Source organism: Rhinolophus sinicus, linkage group LG01 (genome assembly GCF_036562045.2).
Source record: "Rhinolophus sinicus isolate RSC01 linkage group LG01, ASM3656204v1, whole genome shotgun sequence".
NCBI classification, from domain to species: domain Eukaryota; kingdom Metazoa; phylum Chordata; class Mammalia; order Chiroptera; family Rhinolophidae; genus Rhinolophus; species Rhinolophus sinicus.
The window spans coordinates 28,055,682-28,082,092 of NC_133751.1; the positions used below are offsets into that span (position 1 = coordinate 28,055,682).

The 26,411-nt window shown below is 34.1% G+C and overlaps 1 protein-coding gene across 1 annotated transcript in view; it reads left to right on the forward strand.

Annotated features, from left to right (window-relative positions):
- Positions 1-26,411, forward strand: part of RSRC1 (arginine and serine rich coiled-coil 1) — a 371,018-nt gene that overhangs the window by 199,872 nt on the left and 144,735 nt on the right. Inside the window, 1 exon segment of the mRNA XM_019732033.2 lies at positions 14,329-14,380. Coding sequence (XP_019587592.2) covers positions 14,329-14,380 — 52 coding nt within the window.

Here is a 26,411-nt window from a genome sequence, read left to right on the forward strand (position 1 = left end):
AGGTAGACTATTTCAGATAATTAGTACTGCAGAGAGCACCATTCCCTTCCCAGCAGTCATGTGGTGATACAAAAGGAGAGAGACAAAGTCAAAAAGCAGAAAGAAAAATAGTCACAGGGAATAAGTTTCTTATAAAAAGCTGTTGTGATACTACAAAGGATTTTTTAAAATAGGAAGTATTATTTTAAACTGAATCCTAAAAAAATCAGAAACAGCATTTATGTAATTGTTTAAAATAATGTCTTGTAGATCATTCTAAAATGTTAATATTTATGGACCAAACGTTGTGCTTATACTTAAAATTGTGATAGCAAAAGTCGATAGCTATAAAGACGTTGAAAAAAGATTCTAAAACAGAGTTTAGAACTGTATGAATGTTTATCCTTATATGTCACCACACACTCTTTCATTATAGAAAAAATTTAGGAAACTGAAATTATTTTTGTTTGACCTTTCAAAATATAAACAACTGTATCATTGACTCTAGTTTTTCTTTAACCTCACTGCCATGTCTGGAAGTATTAGTAAACATAACTTGTTTTGCATGGAATTATTTCAGAATTTCTGAGAAGCCTCACATACAAGCGCAAATAGCTGATACATATAAAAAGCCCAAACTCCCTACTTCTATGGGAGAATCTCTTGGTTTAGCTGTTGAAAAAAAGTTCCCAGTTTTTGATGGGAGTTTACGTAAACATTTCTACTCAGTGGCACAATTGTGTAGCCATCATGGGTTTGCACTTTCTTCCATTTTCTGTTTGCTTTATGCTTCTACACTTGCATTAAAATAGCCAAACTTCTTCTCTAGTCTTCCTGCCTGCTCCACAGAGGGGAAGGAATTTCTCCTTTATCTACCTAGCTTTCATATAAAGCTACTTCCTTTTCAAATCTCAGCCTTCTTCCTAAGTTCTGTTACAAGGTGGTTTAAGTAATGAGGCTCCATACCTAGGGCTAGGAGTGAAGGAAACTAAGGAAGGGAGAGGGCTCTCATTTTGAAAGAATAGATGGGTAGTGTGTAGTATTTTCAGAAAGATTCTGAGTGCTCTATGAGCCGTTAAAGGTGCCTACTGTATCCATCCAGCTAGGTGGGGCTGTACAGAGATTGTGGCATTTCAGCATTTCTGCAACTAAGGGTGACTGGTGAGAAGGAGATTCCAAAAAGGGTTCTGCAGGATGTGGTTGAGAAATAGCGAGAGGCGATAATTGCTGAAATGTTGGCTCTAAGTTCAGATATGGTTGAAAAATAAGGATAGAAGAAAAACCTTGGGATATTATTGATAGTATTGAAAATTAAAGTGATAAGTTTATGCTTAACTCTAGAAGCAGTGAAGAGTCACTGAGGTTTTTAAGCAGCAGCTTAATGAGAACCTTGCTTTATGAAGATAACTTTAGCAGCTATATATAGGATGAAAAAGGTGAAGTGGAAAGGATGCAGCTGTAGTAGTCTAGATTGGGAGTCAGCCTTTTCTATAAAGGATCAGATAAACATTTTAGGCCTTCTGAGCCATGCAGTCTGTACCACAGCTACTCAACCATGCCGCTTGCTGCCATAGACAATTTATAAACAGGTAAGCAGGGCTATGTATTTATGTAGTATATGAGCAGCAGCATCTAATAGGGTCATGAATGTGGGTGTTTCTTAAACAGGCCCTCAAGGATGTGTTACCTCAGGTTCAGATTCATCTCTTTAGTTAAACTTCCTCATCTATAAAAGATGTCTATAAAATGACATCTTTCTCTGGTTTATAATAAGGAAAATAACTATTATATAACTTTTTTGCAAATCCCATAAGCTGTTCAGAGAGAATGTTTGATAAAACTCTGAGATGAATTTGCTATTGAGAGTGGAATACGTGTTGTAGGTTTAATTCTTTTCTTTTCTGGTCTTTATGTAAAGCAACTTGGTGCTAAGTTCTAGAGGCAAGATAAATCTACTTTTGAGCTACTTGTAATATTTCTAGCTTAGACCTTGATCCTAAGAGATAGAATTATAGTAACTGTTAAAATGAAATGTAGCCAGAAATATGATAAGCTGTTGATATGTGTCTCTGTCATAGTGAGATTGCATTTTACTTTAAAGGAAATGGCACAGTACCTATACTGCGAATATGTTTAATATTTTTAAAGTAATTCATGTGAAAAAGCTTGATTAAAATGAGCTTTTAAGATGGCAGTCACAACCATTAAGATCATTAGTAGTCGCTTCCAAAAGGCTAAAGAAAATTTAGTTTTTTGTATAGTCTTTTCTGGCAATCAAAAGTGATTAGACTTACCCTTTTTTTTCCCCCAGGAAAGTTAATAAACAAATGGATCTCAAGCTGTGAGGCAGTACAGTGTTCTAAGAACAGAAATTTTGTGATCTGGATTAAAATTCAAGTCCTGCCACCTTATCATTTTTGTGATTTAGGTAATTTATTCTTCATCTAAATGATAGCATTAAGAATGCCTGCCTTGTCAGGAGTGTTATGGGAATTTTGTTAAATGAGATCTATGTAACATGCTTGCACAGGGCCTGGAACATTACAGCATATAGTAAATAAGAGCTATTGTATTTTTGCAAAAAAGATGTTAATTTTTTTCAGGTAACTTATGCTCTTTCTCACAAATGTCTGTGATGTTGGCTGGGAGAGATAAGGCACGTAAAAGTCATCACATATATATTTGGAGGCCATTTGATCACTTTAAGAATTGCTGTTTTATAATCAAATAGGTTGGTCAAAATACTTATTAATTATATGCAGATTACATGGTTCATTACTACTACTTGTTAAAATTTCCCCAGTGCCATTATCATTCTCTCAAACATCCAGCTATTTGAATTAGGTAAGTTCTTTTTCACAGATAGAATTCAGTGAAATTAATACTTCAAAACTAATTTATATATAATACTTATAAGGATTTAGAAACTTACAAGGAAGTTTATTTTAAATATATACTTACTGAGCATTGACTGTTTTCCAGACACTAATCCAGGTGCTAATGATACAAAGATGTAAGACAGTTGTTGCCTTCAAGAAGCTGATAGCATTCAAAGAAGGAAATACAGACAACAAAATACGTAACTATCCTAAAGATGTGCTGATACATGTATGCCCAGGGCATTACCGGAACATAAAGCAGAGAATTACAACCATCATGAATCATGAAAGGAGTTAGGGAGAAAATAAACCGGAATTGATGAGATTTACAGGAGGTGATGCCTCTTGAGCTGAGCTTTGAAAGAACATAGATTAGTCAGGAAAAGGACATAGAAGTTGTCCAGACAAAGGGAACTTGTAGGTTTATCTGTATAGATACGCAGTTTTATGAACATGCATTAGAAAAATGGCTGTGGGACTTTGAGCAAGTAACTTGACCTCACAAGGTTGTACTATTATAAGAAATAATAGATTTCCTATTCCAGTGAAGATGGAGTAACAGGGATCAGGTTTACTCTTCTACCTAAAACAACTAAAAAAAAATGGACAAAGTATTTTTAAAAATAGCTCTCAAGACAATGGACATCAAGCATGAGGGCAGTGATTCCTGAGACATGGGGAAACAGGAGGTGAGCACGTTAGTTGTTCCAGCTTCAGGCCTGGAGAAAGTGTCCGGGTCACGTCATAAGTAGGAAGAACCCAGGCAGAGCCTGATAGTCTCTGAGTTGAGAACATGTAGCTGTGATATCAGGGAGGCCAAAGCCCCTCGAGTTCACAGGTCAGGTTACCAGAGAATAGTGAGCGACAGAAGATCTACAGAGGGTTCCCTTCATGTGTTCTGCAGACTACTCATCAGGACATGCGTCTGAGGAAACTATCCAAAGCTTGGGAAAGAACCACCGGAAATGATTAGAGGAACTCATGCCTGTCACTTACGACAGTGTTGGGAACAGAACCTGTTCCCCACAACCAGCGTAGGAAACCTCATATTTCATGGTGCTTCCAATCAAGTGCTAAAACATGTCTTGTCTCAACAGTGGGGAAAAATTAACTACAGACTTAAATCTGTTCTGGTCCTGCCTACAGAGCAGGAACGAAAGAATCAAACTGCTTCCAAGTGATTTAACTTGGAACTACGTTAAAGACTAAGACTATAGGAATACAGAAATATCCAGCATACAACAGAAGAAAATTCATGATGCCTGACATCCTATAAAAAATTGCCATGCATCCAAAATCCCAAGAAAATATAATAGAAAAATCAGTCAGTTGACACTGACCCACAGTTGACACAGTAGTAGAATTAAGGGACAATGACATTAATAGAATTATTAGCACTACATTCCTTATGGTCGGAGAGCTACTAGAACGACTGAACATATTAAATTAAGACCTGAAAGCTCTTAAAAAGCTAAATTCTACACATGAAAACTACATTTCAAAGATAAAAAATACACTGAATGAGATTAATGGAGATGACACATTGCAGAATATGAATTAGTGAACCAAGGACATAGCAAGAGAAAGTATTTATTCAAAATGAAACTGGAGAGAAAAAGACTAAACAAACAAACAAATAAAAGAATATTTGTGAGCTGTGATACAACTTTAGGTAGCCAAACATACAATATCTATATAATTGAAGTCCTAAAGCAAAGGTAAGAAAAGTCCTAAAAGAAAAGGTAAGAAAAATATAACTGACAATGACCAAAATACTTCCAAATTTTATAAAAACTATAAACCAACAGTACCAAGAAGCTCAACAAGCCCCAAGTACAAGAAAACTATGAGTCATAGCATCATCAAATTGCTTAATGCAGTTATGAGAAGAAAATCGTAAAAGCAAATAGAGTAACAATGAATACTCATTGTTATTATGTGTGAGAAAACAAAGGTAACTATGAAAGCAGATTTCTAAAAGCAAGCAATGCAAACTACAAGACAGTAAAGCATCATCTTTAAAGTAATGGAAGAAAAATTTTATAAACCTAGAATTTTGTGTTCTGGGAGAATATCTTTCGAAAATGAGGGCCAAATGGAGATTAAAAAAAAAAAAAGATACTAAAATGGAAAGAATTTATCACCAAACAATCTGCACTACAGGAAACGTCAAAGGAAGCCCTTTCAGCAATAGGAAATGATACCAGATGGAAACCTGGGTTGGTATAAAAGAATAGAGAGTACTGGAAATAACTACATGGGTAGATATATCTCTTTAAAAGATCATTGTTTAAAGCATAAACAACACAATGTATTGTGGGGTTTATAACAATATATGGCAGCAGTGACAATAATAATGCGGAGGCTGGAAGGAAAAAAATGAGAGTATATTATTATAAGGTTTTCGTAGTATATAGGAAGTAATATAATGAAGATGCAGGGTGACAAGTTAAAGATGTTGCCGCCTATTAGAAAAAAAACGTATTTCAAATATAAAGACTATGAAGTAAAAATGATGGGAGAAGAGGCTAAAATTTAGTATTATTAAGGTGTCCTTTCTTAGTTAAATAACTATGTAGATTCAATACAAGCCCATACAAAATCCTAGTAGGCTATTTTCTTTTGGTAGAAATTAATAAGCTTATTCTAAAAGGTGGGATGCAAAATATAGAAGAGCCAAAACTACTTTGGAAAAGAAGACAGAAGTCGGAGGAGTTACTCAATCTGACATCAAGAGGTAATATCAAATTATAGCTATCGAGACAGTGTGGTGTTGGTATCAAGATTGAGAAGTAGATCAATGGAACAGAATAGTCTAACACACACACACACACACACACACACACAATTGCTTTTTGACAAACATGCAAAGGCAGTTGAGTGGAAAATGTTAGTCTTTTTCACCAATGGTGTTGGAGTAATTGGATAGCAACATATCAAAAAAAGAAGAAGAAAGGTTTTTCATGTTGTCATATGTTGTACTATATGACACATTAACTAGATACATAGAATTAAATGTAGACATAAACTATAAAACTTCTAGGTGTAAACATAATGACAAATCTTTGTGAATTGGGGTTAAGTAAAGATTTCTTTGCTGTAACACCACAAGAGCATGATTCATAAAAGACACTGATAAATTGAATTTCATTAAAAATAATTTTGCTCTTCAAAAGAAACTCAAGACAATGAAAAAACAAGCCACTCAATGGGAGAACTTTATCCAGAAAATAAATAGATATAAATGTATAATTCTCTCTGTGTGTATCTATTTTGCAAATCCCATATATGAAAAATTATTCTTTCATTGTAATTAAGAGCTCTGAAAACTTAATAAGAAAACAATCCAATAAAAATTGGCAAAAGTTTTGAACATCCATTTTACCAAGGAAGATATATGGATAATAAATAGGCCCGTGAAAGGATGCTCAACATCATTAATCACTTGGGGAATATAGATTAAAACTACAATGAGGTAACCATTAGAATTTTAAAATTAAGAAGACTGGCTGTACTAAGTCATGACTAGGACGTGGAGCAACTGGAACTCTTATACGCTGCTGGTGGGAATGGAAAACCACTTTGAAATCAGTTTGGTAATTTCCTTAAAAGAAATGACATATATTTACCATATGACAGCCATTGTAACCCTAGATATTTACCCAAGAGATATGAAAGCACATATTTATTCAAAGAGTTGTATCTGAATGTTTACAGTACTTTTTTTTTGTAATAGCCAAAAAAAAGTGGAAATAATTTTAATGTTTTTCATAAGAGCCAAAAACCTGGAAATAATTTGATCGTTTGTTGGCAGGTGAATTAATAAAGCCATTATAATGTATCCTTACATTGGAATACAACAATAAAAAGGAATAAGTACTAATATACACACAGTGCGGATGGATTTCAAAATAATTGTGCTGAGTTAAAAAGCCAGACAAGAAGAAGAGTACGTATCATATGATTCCATCTACGTTAAACACTGGGAAATGCAAAGTACTGTGTAGTGGTAGAAAGCAGATCAGTGTTTGCTTGAAGACTGGGGAATGGAGTGGAGGCACAGGAGGACATGAGAGAATTAAAGAGGGACGTGGAGAATTTTGGAGTAATGGATTTGCTCGTTGTTTTAACTGTTGTGATGCTTCGTGGCTGTAGGAGTGTGTCAAAACCTATCAAACTGTTTACTTTAAATGTGTGCAATTTATTGTAGTTCCATTATACCTCAGTAAAGTCATTTTTAAAAAAAATTTAAGGTAGAAATAACACACATGCTTGCAATAATGTAGACATTTAATAAATAGTAGTTTCTTTAAATTGTTGTTTTTGTTATCTCTCAATATACTATTAAGTCCTCGAAATCAGAAGCTGTATCTATTTGTCTTTTTATCCTCAACTTGTAGCATGGTACCTTCGACATAAGAGGTGCTCCATACAACTTCTGAACAAATGAAAGTAATGAATTTTGAACCATTCATTGAATGTAAAGACGAGACTCTGTGAGGGCCTAATAGTAAGCTAACACCATTTGTCTACAAAATCTGAAATATTTAATTTGTACATTCTCTTCAAATAGGAAGTTCCAATAAGCCAATTCCTATAAGTAGGGTAAAGGTCACTTTATAATTTTGTTTTTATTGTGGTGAAATACACTCAATATAAAGTTTGCTATCTTAACTATTTTTAAGTTTACAGTTCAGTTGGTATTAAATACGAGTACATTCACATTGTTGTGCAACCATCGCCATCATCCATCCCCATAATTCTTTTCATCTTATAAAACTGAAACTCTGTACCCATTAAACAATGGCTTTCCATTTCCCCCGCCCCCCAAGCTCCTGGCAACCATTATACTCTGTCTTTATGATATTGACTACTCTAGTAAGTAGCTTATATATGGAGAACCATATAATATTTGTCTTTTTGTGCCTCACTTATTTTGCTTAGTACAATGTCTTCAAGATTTATCCATGTGGTAGCATATTATAGCATTTCCTTTATTGTTAAGGCTGAATAATATTCTACTGTGTGTGTGTGTGTATATATATATATATATATATATATATATATATATATATATATGTGTACACACACAGATCACATTTTGCTTATTCATTCATCCATTGATGGACACTTGGGTTAGTTACATTCATGTTTTAGCGATTGTGAATGATGCTATGATAAACATGGGTCTACAAATATCTCTTCAAGACCTTGCTTTCAGTTCTTTTGGATGTGTACCCCAATGTGGAATTGCTGGACTATATGGTAATTCTTTAATTTTTTAAGGAACGGCCATGCTGTTTTCCATAACGGCTATACCATTTTAATTCCCATCAGTAGTGCACAGTGGGTCTGGATTTTCTACATCCGCACCAATACTTGTACCATGTGCAAGCTGCTCCGGGAACAACTGCGTAGTTGCCTGCCACATGGCGTGGCAGGGAGAGGGAGGGGAAGGTTCTTCTGTGCGAATAGCTGAAATTGACCAAAATTAACCACAAGTTACTCTCTAAGTCTTCCCCTGGTAGTTGCAAGCCTTCAACAGAATCCAGAGTTCCAAAATAGTTATATCAGAGTCTGCCATGCAGTTACTGCCTTGGTGGGGAAACCAGATTCCTGGTGCTTCCTACTCTGCCATCTTCCCAGAATCCTTTCTGTGTATGTTTTTGTGTGTGTGTAAAAATAGTACATGATAATATGAAATTGAGACTAAGGGCTGAAAACCATATAATCCAATCCTAATTTTGATTTTGTGAAATGTTGCTAGTCTAATTTTGTTTCCAAGTTTGAGTTCTCTCTTAGCTCAGCCACAGTGTTTCTTTCACGCTTTCTACTTCTCTGTCCTTAACAACCCAGCAACTGTTGTCGGCAGCTATATCTTGTCAACTTCCAGAATTTCCATAGTGGTGGCAAGGGCTTCAGGGCACTGAATATGAATGGGAATGAGAAGCGTGAGCAATAGTTTAAATGGTTTAGTGTGTCAACTGGTTTATATAAAGATTGGCTTCTCTCTTTTTTTGTATAGTCATGGTTTAAAGGCTTGTGCTGCGCTTGAATGTTAGTTTTGGCAGAATTTTGAGAATCTAAACATGTAGTGTATATAAGGAACTCACGGGATAGGACTGAATAAGAGTACATCCAAAGTCAAAGGAAAACGTCTAGACATTGAGGATAGTTACCTCCACAGGCCATCCGGAAACTGACCTATCTTTTGGTTTCATCTGCGGAACTTATATTTCTTTTTACAACATTGGATGCTCTTCTCTAAAACCAGGGCTTACAGATGGAGTTAAGTAGGTATCCTTGGCTGCCAAGGGGAGGGAACGGAGCAAGGCAGTTCTGGAGAATTCATGGCAATAGAAAGACTACCAACCCCCTCTCCCCCACCAAAGGACCCCTATTAATTTAGAAATTTTAAACCCTATATTTTCTTATTTCTGGTTATGGACTTTTCTGCATAAAGAAGACCTTTTAATATTTCTTATAAACCCTGTATGATAAGAATTTCTAGCAGAAGTACACTTATAAAAAAATGAGTTAAAATTATGGTATAGTATCTATACTAATATATATTTTTTGTATATGCCATAGCATAATGTTTGTACTTTAATACAGCCTTCAAACACTTATAGTAAAAGTTCATACTGTTCTTATGGTTCTGTTGATGTCAATGCTAAAATTTACTTTTTAAGGGAACAACATTTATATGCTCTATGATTCAATTTTATTGATATTTATCCAATTATGCACCACAAATTTTCATGTAAGGAATATTATTTTTTAATGGAATACAATTTTTTTCTCCATACGTTTACTTCACACAATGTAACTGTGACTTTGTGTTTTTAAATATGTCCTCATCATATAATTCTTATATTGAGAAATTGCTGTATTCTATGTATTTGTATTTGGTATTATTTATTGAATAAGATTTAATTTCCGGTTCTGAATAGCATTAGTGCCATTTACCAATTTTAGATGGAATTTGTGCTAATCCCTGAGGTCTAATATACTCTAAAATGGCAAAAGCATTAGAAATTTTGGTACTCAAGCCCCAAAGGTATTTTCATTCTATACCTGCTAGTATGATGATACCTAACTAAAAATAGATTAATATAACATGTTCTTTTCACTCTATATTCTGTTTCTTCTTTCTTGTTAATCTTTTCGTAAAAAGTAGCTATAGACAGCAATCAGAATGATAGCTACATATATCAGACTGCCTCCTCTCTGTTCCAAGCTCTAACTTTTTCTGAACCAACCAGCTACTGACTGACACACATAGGCAGGTGATACCTGGAGAGTTTCAACCAAGAGAGCTGCTGTGATGCTTTTCCTTTTCTGGGACAAACTCAAGGCTGAAACAGTATGGGGGAGCCCTTAGACAAGATTTGAGGGGCAAGTGACTGATAGAAAAAGACTACAAACAAGAATCTCATATCCTTTCAAATTATTCACCAGTCAGAGTAAAAGAAGGACACGTGCAGATGAACAAAAAGTGAGAGAACATTCGCATATGAACTCCCTATTCAAGAAAAATGTTTGAGAAATGAATCAAGTATTTTTAAGAGTAAAAATATGAAATAAAAAATTACTTTTAAAAGTCTGTTGAATCTAACAATATATTTTTATGCCCTTAGTTGGAGTTGATCCCTATATTTCACAAATATAACTTAGTTATATTTGTACAGGCAAATGTATTTAGAATGGAATTATATTTCATTTACTATTAGGTTGGTGCAAAAGTAACTGCAGTTTAAAAAGTTAAAAATAATTGCAAAAACCACAGTTACTTTTGCACCAACCTAATAGGACAAATGTATTATTTGGGGCAGATTAGTCTTTTAAACAGAGTCAAATCCTATACGTATGCTTTTATATCCATGAAATTAATTGCTTTGACTTCATGAATATGCTAGTGATTCCTTTAGAAGGATCCTGAGGTTTGGAGTCAGAAGGTCTTGATTTCAGCCTGTCATTTACTAATAGAGGCAAGTTACTAAACTGCCCTTATTCCCTAGTTTTCTTTATCATTGAAGTACAAATCCTATATTATAGATTGTTAGGAGAATTAATGAAAATATACATATGTCTTAACAGATGATTTACCATTATCATCAAAGATTCAGAATCTTCCCTTAGGAATGGTAATCACCACATTTTCAAGACAGTGGTTACAAATGAAGGAGGGGGTAACTGCTGTGGAGTAAGAGATGTAAACAATATTGTTAATATTTTATTAGATGTGGGTACTTGCATATTTCTTAATTGTTAAAAATAATCTTTCCTTATGAAATTCATAAAACTTTCCCATGAAATATCTTAACCGATTAAGTGTCTAACATTTTTCTATCACAGGACGCTGCTTACTAGGACACTCTGAAAGTATGCTTCATAACTCTTAGCTTGCTTGGGACCTACTAGTTAGAATATCATTTCCTTCTTGCCATTCTAGTTTGTTATATTGCACAAAGTATCCCATTTCTATTGTGTGTGTTAAATGGATGACATAGGTACACCAGCCGTCTGTCTTGGAATTGAACCTGGCTCTTGGAAGTACTGTTTGTTCCACACAGTATTGGTCTTGATAGTAACTTAAAGTGTCATGAAAAATCAAGAAATTTTGTAGCCCTGGTGTTGACATTTCTACATGACAACAGTGAGTTGGCGCTGAGTGTCGGCTGCTTCCTTTGGCTGGGCCACATGCTCCACAGTTCCCCACTCTGATATGATGTCAAATATCATTTGCCTTTTATCATCATAAACGTTTATATTAACTGTTTGGTCCCTATAGGCAGTTTAGTTGATAACCATTAGAGCAGTTATATTCCATAGATGTCACAGTCCTTTATTAATACTTTGCTGTGGTATTTAATTTGATGTCACATATTTTCAATACTTTATAAAGCACACCTACATATGAGCTGCGATCACAAAATACAGTGAATATTTAAATTAACATTTATTACAGGGTGGCCGGTTAGCTCAGTTGGTTAGTGCTAATAACACCAACGTTGTTGTCAGTTCGGTCCCCACATGGGCCACTGGGAGCTGCGCCCTCCTTAAAAAAATTATTACAGTAAGAGACACACTGCAGTTAATCCCCCTGAAAATACTCCCCCTCGGTTTGAACACTCTTACCTTGCCACTTTCTAAAGCAGTTCTGGAAGTCCTCTTCTGTAAGTGTGTTTCATGGCGCTGTAGTGTCTGCCTCCATGTCCTGATTCTATTCAAAATATTTACTTTTCATGGTCATTTTGACTTTGGGGGAAGAGCCAGAAGTCATAAGGTGCCAGATCCGGTGAATAAGATAGATGAGGACATACAGTAATGTTTTTATTTGACAGAAATTGCCATACCAGAAGCGATGTGTGACACAGAGCCTTTCCGTTGTGATCATAAAATATAATGAATGCTGCTGCCGAGTGCCATCCAATGGAAAGGCAGGAATCTTCAATACTGGAAGCGGCTCTTCGAACCTTACCGGTAGTAACAGTATGTGCAAGTTTCAACTTGATCGGTGCAGTCAGTAGGGTGTGAGCTACAGTTGAGAGAAGGTGTGTTTTAAAGTGTGCCACAAATCATCCTCCATCATCACACTGCTCCCTGTCACACATTGCTTCTGGTATAAGGCAATTTCTGTCAAATAAAAACACTATGGTGTGTCCTCGTCCACCTTATTCACCGGATCTGGCACCGTGTGACTCCTGGCTCTTTCCCGAAGTCAAAATGATTCAGGACACTGAGGCAGCCACGACAGCGCAACTAAAGACACTCACTAAAGAGAACTTCCAGAACTGCTTCAGAAAGTGGCAAGAATGATGGGATAAATGTGTTTGAACTGAGGAGGTGTATTTTGAGGGGGATTAATGGCCATGTGTCTTTTACTGTAATAATTTTTTTAAAACATTTACTGTATTGTTTGATCACACCTCGTACATTTTTCTGTGCAAATGTATGACATAAAATACTGTTTTTCTTTGCCTACACCTCTCATATCCACGTTACCAGTTAAATATTTCTCAAATCTCGTTCTTCCTGTCCTTCCCTGCTGCTGCTGCTGCTGCTGCTGCACCTCAGGCCCTCTTTGTCTCTGGCCTGGAATTGTTTAATTGCTCCCTAATGCGCTCCTTGCCTGCAGTCACATTCCTTTCAGTTCATCCTCAAGTGTATTGCTAGAATGAATGATGTATCAAAGTGCACATCTCATTTCGTCACCCCGCTGTTTCAAATTCTTCCAAGTCTCTCCACCTTCTATGGTAGAGGTCAGCTAACTTTTCCTTAAAGGTACAGATAGTAAATGTTTTAGGCTTTGCTGGCCATAAGTTTCCTGCCACAAATAATTGACTCTGCTACTGTTGGGTTGAGCGCAAAAGCAACCATAGAGAGTATATAAACAAATGGGCATGGCTGTGTTCCAATAAAACATAGTGATAAAACTAGCCTCAGTTCTAGGGCCAGTGTGTTAACACCTGCTCAGTTATATAAACAGCTCTCCCTGTCTTCCCTCCCATCTCATCTACCACTCTCCATCCTCTTTCATACAGTTTATGCAAAAGCACCATTCAAATTCTTAAACTTTTCTGAGCATGTCTTCTATATTGAATTATTTCATTCTTTCCCTTTAAGCTTTTTGTTCACAAATAGCAAAATATTCTAATGTACTTTGTAAAATGCTAATTCTCAAATAACGGTACCATATATAAACATGAGGTTGTTTAGTTACTTGCTGACATCTTTATTAATGTATTGTGGAGTCTTAAGTATTAAAAACAGTTTTTAACAGGTCTTTAATAAAAATCACAGTCTTGATACAATCTATGTTATAGTTTGGATACCTTCCAAACCTTATCCAAAAATTTCAGAATAAGGTCACCAGTTTAGTTTCAACATTATCAATTGTATCAAATCAAGATTTATTGAGAGAACTATATTAGGACAGTCAGTGGGAATTGAAAGCACGTAACTCACGTGTCCTGTCTTCATCACAATTGCTTCTTTCTAACAGAATTAGGAAAGCAGGAAATATTTGGCTTTAGGATATGACTTCCCTGAAGTATTGGACTTCAAGTTGCTTTTTAAATTCTAGTAGGTCACTTTGCATGTTTCCATATACAAAAAAAATAACACATCTTGAGAATATGTTGTTAAATGTGTGGGTATTGCCTCATTATTGATTTGCCTTTATTTAGACTGCTGCCGATTGGTACAATGTTGGGTAGTAAACAAAAAAAAAATGAAAGAAATTCATTCTTGCATCACACTAATGAAAAATATGATTCGATTATTAAGGTGAGAGTAGATTGATAGAGCTGCTATGATGGAATTTTGTTAAGATGATGTGGATGGATATGAATATTGGTTATGATAAAGTTCTCTAAATTTTCTGATATTTGCTTAACAATACATTAATTTAAAGCTCCATCTATTAAAACTGAACTGTAAATATTTTTATATGGTTAATTTTTAGCCACCAGCTGAACAGGCCAAAGCCAGATTACAGATGGTTCTTGAAGCTGCTGGTAAGTGTTGATAATTACACTTTATTTAAATAAAAAAGCTTGAAATAAATCTTAGCATGCTTACAGGTGGGTTAAAGAGCAAAACACCCATTATCGTATGTCCTCACAAATTTATGAGGTCTAGATTACATATATGGCCATATTTTACCTTAAATATTTATTGCTACAGTATGATACTAAAAGGTCGTTCTTTACCTTTTCATTTATAAAATTGGCTTCAATTTTGTTTTAATTTTGGTGAAGTACAATTTGTTGGTTCTTGTCTTTTATGGGCTGTAGTTTTGGTGGTATGTTTATTTTTTGCCTAACCTTACATCATGGAGACTTTCTCCTACATTTTCTTCTAAAAGTTTTATACTTCTACATTTTAGATTTAAAACTATGATCTATTTTGATTTAATTTTTGTATGAGCTATAATTTTTAGGTTGAGGTTTTCATTGTTCCAAAGGAAACAGGTAAATGTCATTTTATGATTCTCCAATTACAGTCTAGCAATTCATTGGACTGTTTGTTCTGAATAGCTTGTAACCTTAAATACTGTATGTTTTATTTGTCAATGGTACAGTAATGCTATGACTTTGACTTTGGGTATAATACAGATTCATGTAGACATTAAATACATTACCTTTTAAAAATATAAAGATCCATGTTATCTTTTTTAAGTACTGATATTTCACTCTGAATCTTAATGTGCTCTTCAAAATTATATGTAACTTATTCAAATAATAAGTTGTCAAGATCAAGCATGAGGTAGGGTTAGAATAATATCACCAAAGTAGCCCATATTACTTTTTAAAGATCCATAAAGAATTCATAATTTCCACTTGTAAAATGTGGATTCTATTTTAACATCAAAAGTAATTTCAGACTACCAGATGATACTAGTTGTGTTTTTGTATTCATTTTTTTAAATTAAGGTTTATTGGGGTGACAATAGTTAGTAAAGTTACATAGGTTTCAAGTGTAAAATTCTGTATTACATCATCTATATATCACATTATGTGTTCACCACCCAGAGTCAGTTCTCCTTTCATCACTGTATATTTGATCCTGTTTACCCTCATTTGTATTCATTGTTTGAGGAAATACGTATGTGCATATGATTTAAGGATTTCTTGCATTTGTTCCTTGTATTCCCACCCGAAATGTCCACAGTCTAAAGATTGAGAACACCAATATAAATGATATACTAGCTTCATAAATCACTAACAGACGTAACCATAGAGGGATAAAAATTGATAAATATTTTGACTGTGAGTCTCTATACTCCTCCATATTACTTTAAAAGTCACTTATTCATTTTATCTTTAGTTACATAGAAAACATGATGTATTAAAATTTTGCTTGCTCTATGGTTTCATATTATAGGATAAAGTTAATTTATATGATTCTCTATCATTTACATAATATACATCCATTCTTTAGTGGCATTTTGCTTTGAAAAAATATTTCCAGTTCATAATTTGAGTATTGATAAACTCTTGCTTTAAAGGAAAATATTGATGGTGCTTAGTCCAGAAAATATGTTTCTATTAATGCAACTATGAAGAATTTTATTTCATAGTTTTATAGTTTTCCTTTATTTCTTTTTCCTTTAATGTGATTTTGAGCATATTATAAAACAAATCTGACAGTCCAAACCTCATAGTGTATAACTTGTTTATATATCGGTCCTAGCTGTCATCCTCATTTTTTTTTAAATTTAATATTGTAAATTCTATTAAGCATGAAAAGCTAGGTCTGTGTATTTGAGAAGCATTCAAAATATTATGACAATTTTCAAAGTAAAAAATGTATACTGGACTGGACAAAGGTCAGACCTTAGCTAGATGTAGCATTATTTATTAATTTCTTCTTATTGAATATATATGTTGTTTCCAGCTTTTCCCTCTTATCAATAACACTGTGATATCCATCCTGTTACAAATTGTGTTTTCCTTATTTTACATTATTTTCTTAGGATTGATTACTATAGAAATGAGTTTATAAGGTTAGATGGTATTAATCTTTAGAGTGGCATTTTATATATTTTTGCTAAATTGTTTTACAAAACAACTGTGCTACTTTTGCCATGGGTTAAGTAACCGTTTTTACCAGACTTTGCTTTTTGATGCCAATTCCCTGAATATATCGCTTCGTAGTGTATAACATATTATGCCCCTTTGAAGAATATCCAGTACTGCTTTTAATGAGAACCTGTGTCCTAGAGAGGGGAAGCAGATGGATAGGGAGGAGCACATAAGTAAATACAGAACTTATTGTCAGGGTTCCAGATCTCTGTTTCAGTGATGAATTAAAAGTATTCATTATAGCATTAAAAATAAACAAATAAAATAAACGAGGAGAAAATAAAAGAACTTGTGCTGAGTCTGGTAAGGCTGCAGTTAAAGTCTAACCTTGTCCTAAGGTTGAGGTAGCTGGATAGGAAGGTACCCATTCTGTCACAGTGGAGTTTACTTGAGTTCCGAGGGGAAACACCCTCGACTTTGGGGCCTGAAAATTGGGTACGAGGAGTGGCTTAAAACTGTATGCTGGAAAATCGGGTATTTCATGAAATTAAAGATTTTCTTCTTTCAAATGAAATAATTTTAATTAGGTATATGAAAAGTTGCTACCCTGGATTAGAATGCTAGTGGTTAAAAAAATGAAATCAAAAGAATATTTCCTGACATGAAAATTATATAAAATTGAAATTTCATTGTCCATAAATAAAGTTTTATTAGAATACAAAAAAACAAACAAACAAAAAACACTGTATGCTGGATTCTTGAAAGGATTTTTTTTGGCCTTATAATTGCTGTAATCTGGTCAGTAAAGTTCACTTGTAGACATCCTGTGACTTACTTAGTCTTTTACTCTGTCAGTCCTGGAAGACAGCTTTATATATAACCATTGCATTGTTAATTGAATTATTAGTGAATGTTAATAATGTTACTGGTTTGGAAGTAAAATATATTTAGAACGTTTGACAACATTATTATTAGTGGCATGATTTTGAAAGAGTAAAAGAACATCAAGCAAAATGTGACCGTAGGATGGCATGCATACTGTACCTAACATGAACTTGAAGTCAGATTTTATTGTATTTATGATTATATTTTATATGCACTAAACTGTTCCATTTTTATACTTTGCTATGCTAAATTTTCAGATTTAGAGTGAATCATTTTTCATGTTCATTGCTAAATTGAAATTGAAACCAAATTTTATGTCTCTTGTTTAACTTTTAATTCAAAGGTGATGTGAAATTAAGGTTATAACATCTAAGATTGCTTTATTTTTTATCTTCAAATGGCAATAAGACACAGAAGTTTACAAGATTATATCAATTTGTAAGACTGAATCTAAGTCTTAATCTCAGCTAATGATTTACTCTGTGATACTGAGTAAATCCAAATACAAAGCCTTTCTGCCATGATTTCTTTCTTTCCTTTTTAAAAATACTTTTATCATTCTCCTATTTAAGATTCAAAACCTTGAAATTTTTCTTTGACTTATTTGTTGGCAATCATTCACCTAGAATTAATGACTCTTACTTGGAAGTGTTTTTTTATATTTACCCCTCATTATCTTTCCCACTGCCGTCTTCTTACTAGACACCAGGCATTTCACCCCAAGGTTAATCCATTACCTCCTTATTGGTCTCTTGCTTTAATTCTGTTCTCTCTCCAGAGAGATGGTAGTGAATAGTGGAAGGGTTCTAGGTCTGCTTCCTACTCATTCTGTGACCTTGATCGATTTGGTGCTTATTGTTCAGCCAAAACAGGATTTTTTTAATGGAATATGACAGATGTGTGTATTTTCTAGTTTTCTGTAGTTCTCTATTTTTAAAAAGTAATTTATTGAGGTGAAATTCATGTAATATAAAATTAATCTTAATTGTTTAAAGTGAACAATTAGATATGTATTTAAAGTGGTATTAAATACATTCACAATGCTTTTATAACTACCATCTCTATCTAGTTCCAAAACATTTCATCATTTCAAAGTGAAACGTCTTACTAATAAGCAATTTCCTCTTTACTCCCCTTACCCCCAGTTCCTGGTGACCCATTTGCCCTCTGTGTCTGTGAATTTATCTATTCAGGATATTTCATATAAATGGAATCATACAATGTGTGACCTTGTGTGTTCGGCTTCTTTCACTTAGTATAATGTTTTGGGGGTACAGTCATGTTGTAGCATGTGCCAGCATTTTATTCCTTTTTATGGCTGAGTAATATTCCATTGGATGTATACATACCATTTCTTTATCCATTTATAAATTGGTGGAAATTTGGGTCATTTCCACCTTTTGGCTATTGTGAAGTGTTGCTATGAACATGCATATACTTGTACTTATCTGAGTACCTATTTGTAATTTTGGAGGTATATGCCTAGGAGTGTAACTGTGGATCATTTGGTAATTCTATGTTTAGCTTTTTGAGAATATACCAAACTTTCCGCAGTGACTGAACCATATTACATTCCCACCAGCAATATGCAAGTACAGTCCCCTATTGTCTCAACTAGACCATGTCACACATTGGAGTTACCAGCTTGAAATTTGGGATTTATCTGTACTATAATTTCCTCATCTGTAAAGGGGAAGATAATAACTACCTTCTAGGGTTGTTGTGAAGATAATATTATAATGCGTGCAGTGCCTAGCCCAGAACCTGCCAAGTGGTAGCCACCAGAAGATGTTTATTTCCATATTGCTTTTTGTGAATACCACTGCTAGATACTTCTTTCTCAGGCACCATTGCTCAAAATTATTCATTGGCTTTCTATTGCTTACAAAATCAATTTTTCACTTCTACGCTTCAGGTTCTGAGGTTCTGCATGGTGGATCCATAGAGGCTTCTATCTTTATTTCTCGGAATTCATTTCTGTACTTTTCCTCATTGTTCTTTGAGTTACGCATGTTCTTTTCTACCTGGGAATCTTTGCTCATGACTTTATCCTTTCTAGAAATGTCTTCCTCCTTCCTCTTACCCTCTTCAAACACTTCCAAAGTGCACCTCAAATACAGGTTTCACATCAATTCCCTGAACATTCCAGCACGTGACCTTTCCTTTGAGTTCTTTTGGTCCTTGTTTGTGCACACCATTTATGCTGCTATTTACTCACATACTGTTAATGTAAATAATTGTTTCATGAGTGCTGGACTTACTTTACCAATGAAATAACAAACTTCTGAAGATCAGGAACCATATCTAAAACCTCTAAATCTTTCCCAGCAGCTTTCACGGCACCTATAAGCGAATGGTACTATTCTAAGTAGAATTCCAACTATTAATCTTTGGTGACTAAGTCGTTGTGGAGAAACTGAAATTATCTGGATAACTGAAAATTAAACCTTTAAATGCTCGTGGTCTCATTTTAACCTGTGTTTGATGGATTTTAAAGTAAATATACAAAAAAGTTTTCTGGCTTCAAATGTAAAAGATTATATCTATCTGTCTGTCTGTCTATCTATCTATCTATCTATGGCAATAATCTGACTTTTTAATCTTAAATTTTAAGGTAATGCATGACTACCTTAGAAGATAATGAAACATGATTATCACAGAGGAAGAAGAAGGAATAATAAGTTTACTTAAAGACTTGTCTGTCACTTTTGCTCTCGCTCTTGTTTGACTTTTTAGCATCTTTCCACACATTATTTGGGTTTCCACAAAAACACAGTATCATCTTATGACAAGTATGTTCATAGGTTTGAAGAAGAACTTAGAGGAGAGAGTTTTCCAAAACATAATTATTTTTCATTAGCATGAAAAGATGACACTTTTTACAATGTGGTTTCAAGATACAATTTTCTCTAAAATATCCTTAATATTTTACTTTTAATAAAATTACTGACACCTGCAATCTTTAAAATTATATCTTTAGTGTTTTAAGAAAAAAATAGAAATTTCTTTCCGTGCAAGTTTGGTAAATCACCTTTATCATAAAGTCTCTGTAATATTTCATTTTCTGAATAATGTCTGCAATCCTTTGTATTGTGCTTTATAGTTTTCAAAGCACTTTCATAACACAAATCTTTTATCATTTGACTCACATCACTACATGGAGAGCTAATTAGCTCCGTTTTACAAATATCCTGAAAGTACAAATGACTTGTAAAAGATCACATAAGTGGCAGAATCAGGGTTCAAATCCAACGATTTCTAACTCTTGAGCTATGTCTGTCCATAGGTTAGGCAGAAAGAAGGGTGATAGAAAATATTACCAAATACATACCTTGTTTTTTTAGGTGTAATGCTATAATTACCTTACAATAAAAGAATTTCTATCCTCAAGCAAGCCTTTGATTCTGAAATGAGTGTTTTCTAATTGATAATAGGACAAAGTTTCAATCAAAGATGTTCTTTTCCTTAACTATTAGAATACTCATAGTAGTTAAGTTTCTGATAACTTTGAAAAATCTAAGGTAATATTTTATGATCCGCAGTGTTTTTGTCTCCAGCCTAACTAGGGACATGCATTTCAGAGAGCCTGTTCGGATAGAAGCTAGTTAAGTATTTTAAAATGCAGATGAGGTACACACACTTGAACAGGATATGCAGGTAAGAAGCTGTGCTTAGGAATTAGCCATAGGTGCCTCGCTTCCTCCCAATTCTTATGCAGCATGTTAAGCTTAGATTTTATTCCTGTAGTTACCTAGCAAAGCATCTAGAAGCCAAGTCCTGACCCTTTCTCTTCATAGCCATGTAATCTTGGAAGTCTCAATACTCTTTATAGTCCAGTCTAGCTTTAAATATTTGTGATTCTGAGAATTATGAATGGAATTGCCATGATAGTGTTGTTCTGTTTCCAGGGAGCATAGAAAGCCATTCTAGTACCCTAATTTAAAGCCGACAGAGGTTTTCCTCTATAGGTTTCTGACCACTGATCTGTGGCTCCGAGCAATAAGCTGATGTATTGTGAGAGAGGCTTTCCTGTAGGACAAACCTGAACAGCAGAGCAAGTGACTGAAAAATTAATTTCTATTTCATATAAATTAATAGTTTTGAAACTTCCTTTTTTCCCCATGTAGGTTCCTACTTGATTGTATGTCGGTAGTCTAGATTCATGTCCAACTTCACTTACTACTGCCTTTGTGAGCATGGGCATTTCACTTCCCCATTACTCTGTGTTACTTTCCTCATCTATGAAATGGAGATATTAATAGTACATAACTAATGGAATTGTTGTTATGAAGTTTAAATGAGTTGACATTTGCAAAGCACTTAGAACAGTGCCTGGTACGTAGTAAGCCTTGAATAAAAGTTAGCAGTTACTCTGAAAGGCAGTAGCCCATGGTGTTTAAGTCCTTAAGTCAGATGGCCTGGGTGCCATGCTCAGCTCCATTATTTACTGAAATAACCATGGGAAAGTTGGCAAAGCTTGCAGAACATCCATTTTTTCATGTATGAAATGGGAATGATAGTAATGTGTATTTTTAGAGTTTGTATGACACATAAATTAGTTAATGTAATACAGTGTTTAGAACAACCCCTAACATGTAACTGTGTTCTATAAATGTTAGCTACTGGGAGTAGGGGTAGTTTTTAACGGCATCACCAGAGCGGCTTTATGAGGTAATGAAAGAAGAGATAATGAGCCAAGCATCTCCTCATACCAGCATATACATATATACAGTTAGGAGTAGTTATCAAGAATTAAGAATAGTGCTCTTTAAAAGAAACAAATGAATAAAACCTTAAATAGTTTAATTGACTTGGGCAATGGTTAGAACCTTTTTTCATCAGATACAGTTTCTGCAAACTTCAGAAATGCTACATAAAATGTAATTGCTTTTATGCAAAATCAAATTGATAATGTTAATTTAACTTTCAGTTTTCAATATTGAACATGAATTTGGGCTTTGTGTTCAGCCAAAAAGCTATAATAGTGCTTCCCTAAAGAGAATCATTAAGCAAATTGCTTTTTGAAAGTATCTTATTTGTTTTAGCCTCAGTTACATGTTTATATTTAAATGACTTATTTATCCCTAATGATATTTAGTGAGAAGAAAGCTATCAGCTAGAGTCTAACAATATCACAGCAACTTGCCATGTCTGAGCAGATGTTAAGCAGACAGTAGTTGAATGTTAATTTTGAGAGGATGGTATGCTTAAGCCTAGCTGAAGTATGTTACATGTGGGCTTTCTAGACTCGAGTACAATGCTGGATCTCTGGGGAGAATTTTAAAGCTAAACCTCTTTCTTTTGGGTCCTCTATATGGACTCTCTCAAGTCAGTATAAAGCAGATCATCCCTAGGCTAAAGCCCTTCAGCTTTTGTTATTGGGCTCTGTAGACCTGTAATTAGGCCTCCTGGCAGGCTTTGCAGGCCAGTTAATGGTCATATGGAGTTTCTGTGAGGCAGACTGGCTTTGTATAAATCCTGGGTACGAATATGTTTATGGGTCACTTCCTACCAGGACCATGCTTTGTCCTGATGCCCTACGGGCTGACAGGGAGCAGGTTCCCTTGACCATGGACTGTTCAGTTTGCGACTCAAAATCTACTCCGCTAATCCCCAGTGTAAACAGAGGATTTAGAAGGGCTTCTGTCACTTACAGTTGCCAATTCACTTGGGTGTCTGTGAATTTATTTTTCCCCAGACTTCATTATTGAAAGACTGACAAGTGTGTAAGAGTTGGATGTTTGTTTATATATCAAGTTTGAGTTTCTTTTTCAGTGCTTTTAGAATCATTGTAAATGATCTAAATTAGAATTATGTAATGAGGTTTTTTTCTATAAATCACGTTTTGATATTTCTTAATTTAAGCCATTAAAAATTTGGAATGATAACTAATCTTTTCCTATAGGGTAAATTATAGGTCTGTTTTTTTGTTAAGAGTAAACTAATACTATGTTAAGAAATCTACCAAAAAGTGATTAATGTAGATTTCAGATAAGTCAAGGAAGTAACTCATTCAAAACTTTTATACTATGTATTTTATTGAACAAAAATTACATTTTAATGTAACTGAGAACTTTTTAAGGAGGAACATCGGATCAGTGTATAAAATGCTTAATAAAATGTGTTTCGTGAAGTACTTACACATTAAGAGTGTCATTTATTGAGCATCTACTATATAAGGACTTTTATACATTTTTACGTATGATAGATATTTTAAATAATTGATTCATGTTTTCTAGACAAGCAAAATATTTGGATTTTAAGAAACTCATGATCGAGATGTCTTTTGTTTTTTTCAATTTATTTAATCCTTTACTTCACTATGGTTTTTGCTTTGTTTCTCGGATTATATTAAGATTTGACTCTAAAATGTGTAAATTCTGAGTATGCTCAGCAAAGGACTGTCACCTATCTTCCTATGAGTCAGTTTTTCTTTTGGGAGGAAATCAAATGATGAATATTTTCCCAGGTCTCATCTAGTGAATCAGTGCTCAGTACTTTGCATTTTGTGATGTAAAAATGGTTCATGACAGATGTGGCTGAAAAGACCACATACGTAGACTGTATGATTTTAGTCTGGTGGAACTAATAGGATCACTCATTACATTTTAGACCCTGGGGTTTCTTTTTTCTTTCATAATAATAATAATCTAAAAAAAAACTTTTAAAATAGAGTGGCCCTTTTTGTGTGTTAGTACAGCATCTTCCTTTAAATTTACAGAGCTGATGGTAACAAATCAACAAATAATCCTTGCTATCTTCTAAAATAATTCTTTAATGTGTTTATTGAATATTTACTGTTACTTTTAATTGTCCTGTCATCCTATAGAAGTTAAGATTTTGTTCTATTTTTATAAAGGACTTACTTGAATTTTATTTAGCAAAACTAGAAAATACGTTTCATAGAGAATCCTACACCTGTGAATTAAATTGAATTATATGTTAATAAGAACAAGTTTTGTAAATGTTGAAATAATTAATGGCACCAAAAGACATTATAGAGTAGGGATTCTTGGTATTCACTTACAACTAAGAGAATCATAGCATAGTCTGTTTTTCTTTTTTAATGTGCACAGTATATTTTTTGAAACAGAAATATATCTGTGATTTATTTGGAATTGAAAAAAAGGAGGCCCCTGAACAGTGTGAAGTGAACAATTATCTTATTTTAGTTTTTAAAAAAGTTAATATTTACATTGAAAAATATTGTGGGTGTTTTATATCAAAATGCTAATAGCAGTTATTGTCCCTCAAGGTGGGATTTAAGGTTAGTAAAAAAAAATTTTTGGCTTGGTTTCATTTACTGATTGCTTTGTAGTTATGAAGAGAACTTAAAGAGGTGAAGAAGAGGTTTAATTTAAACATAAAATTCCCCAATATTAATAGGAAATTTGATAAGTTTTGACAAGTATATGCATTCATTTAACTACCACCAATTTTTATTTATTTATTAAATATATTGGGGTGACATTGGTTAGTAAAATTATATAGGTTTCAAGTGTACAATCTGTAATACATCATCTGTATATTGCACTGTGTGTTCACCACCCAGAGTCAGTTCTCCTTCTGTGACCATATAGTTGACCTCCTTTACATTCTTCTACCATCCTTTCTCCCCCCTTACCTCCGGTAACCACTAAACTGTTTTTCTGTGTTTTTGTTTGTCTTGTTCGTTTGTGCTTTAGGTTTTATATCCCACAATATGAGTGAAGTCATATGGGTTCTTGACTTTTTCTATTGACTTATTTCACTTAACATGATAATCTGAAGATCCATCCATGTTAATCGCAAATGGCAGTATTTCATCATTGCTTATGACTGAGTAATATCCCATTGTGTGTATATATACCATGTCTTCTTTATCCAGTCATCTATCAAAGGACACTTTGGTGGTTTTTATGTCTTGGCCACCATGTATAATGCTGCAATGAACATAGTGCTACAGATATCTTTACAGATAAATGTTTTCAAAAATTTTTGGTAGATACCCAGAAGAGGGATTGCTGGCTCATATGGTAATTGTATTCTTAATTTTTTGAGGACCCTCCATACTGTTCCCCATAGTGGCGGTACCAGTTTACATCACCACCAACAGCGTATGATGGTTCCTTTTTCTCCACAACCTCTCCAGTACTTGTTATTACTTGTCTTGTTGATTATAGCCATTCTAACAAGTATGAGGTGTTGTCTCATTGTGGTTTTCATTTGCATTTCCCTAATAGCTAGTGAAGTTTAGCATTTTTTCATATGTCTATTGGCCATTTGTATGTCTTCTTGGGAGATGTGTCTGCTCAGGTGCTCTGCCCAGTTTTTAATGGGATTGTTAGTTTTTTTTGTTATTGAGCGGTACAAGTTCTTTATATATTTTAGATATTAGCCCTTTATTTGAGGTGTTGTTTGCAAATATCTTATCCCATTCAGTTGGCTGCCTCTTTTTTTGTTGATGGTTTCTTTTGCTGTGCAGAAGCTTTTAGTTTGATATAATCCCATTCTTTTATTTTTGCTTTTGCTTCCCTTGCCTTTGAGGTCAGATTCATAAAATCCTCTGTGAACCCAAAATCCCTAAGTTTAGTACCTATGCTTTCTTCTATGCAATTTATTGTTTTGCATCTTATATTTAGGTTTTTGATCCATTTGAGTTAATTTTAGTATATGATGTCGATAGCCGTCTAGTTTCATTCTTTTTCCACGTGGCTTTTCAGTTTTCCCAGCACCATTTATTGGAGAGGCTTTTTTTCCTCCATTGTATGTTTTTTGCTCCTTCGTAAGAAATTATCTGCCCCTATATATGTGGGTTTATTTCTGGGTTCTCAATTCTGTTCCATTTTTCTGTTCTGTGTATCTGTTTTTCTGCCAATACCATGCTGTTTTGATTATTGTCACTTTGTAGTATAGATTGAAGTCAGAATATGATACCTCCAGCCTTGTTCTTTTTTCTTAGGATTACTTTGGCTCTTGGGGGTCAAAAAATCTGATGATTTTTTTCTTCTATTTCTTGAAAATATGCCATTGGGATTTTGATAAGCATTGCATTAAATCTGTATATTGCTTTGGGTAATATGGCCATTTTAACTGTTGATTCTTCCAATCCATGAACACGGAATGTCTTTCCACTTCCTTGTATCTTCTTCAATTT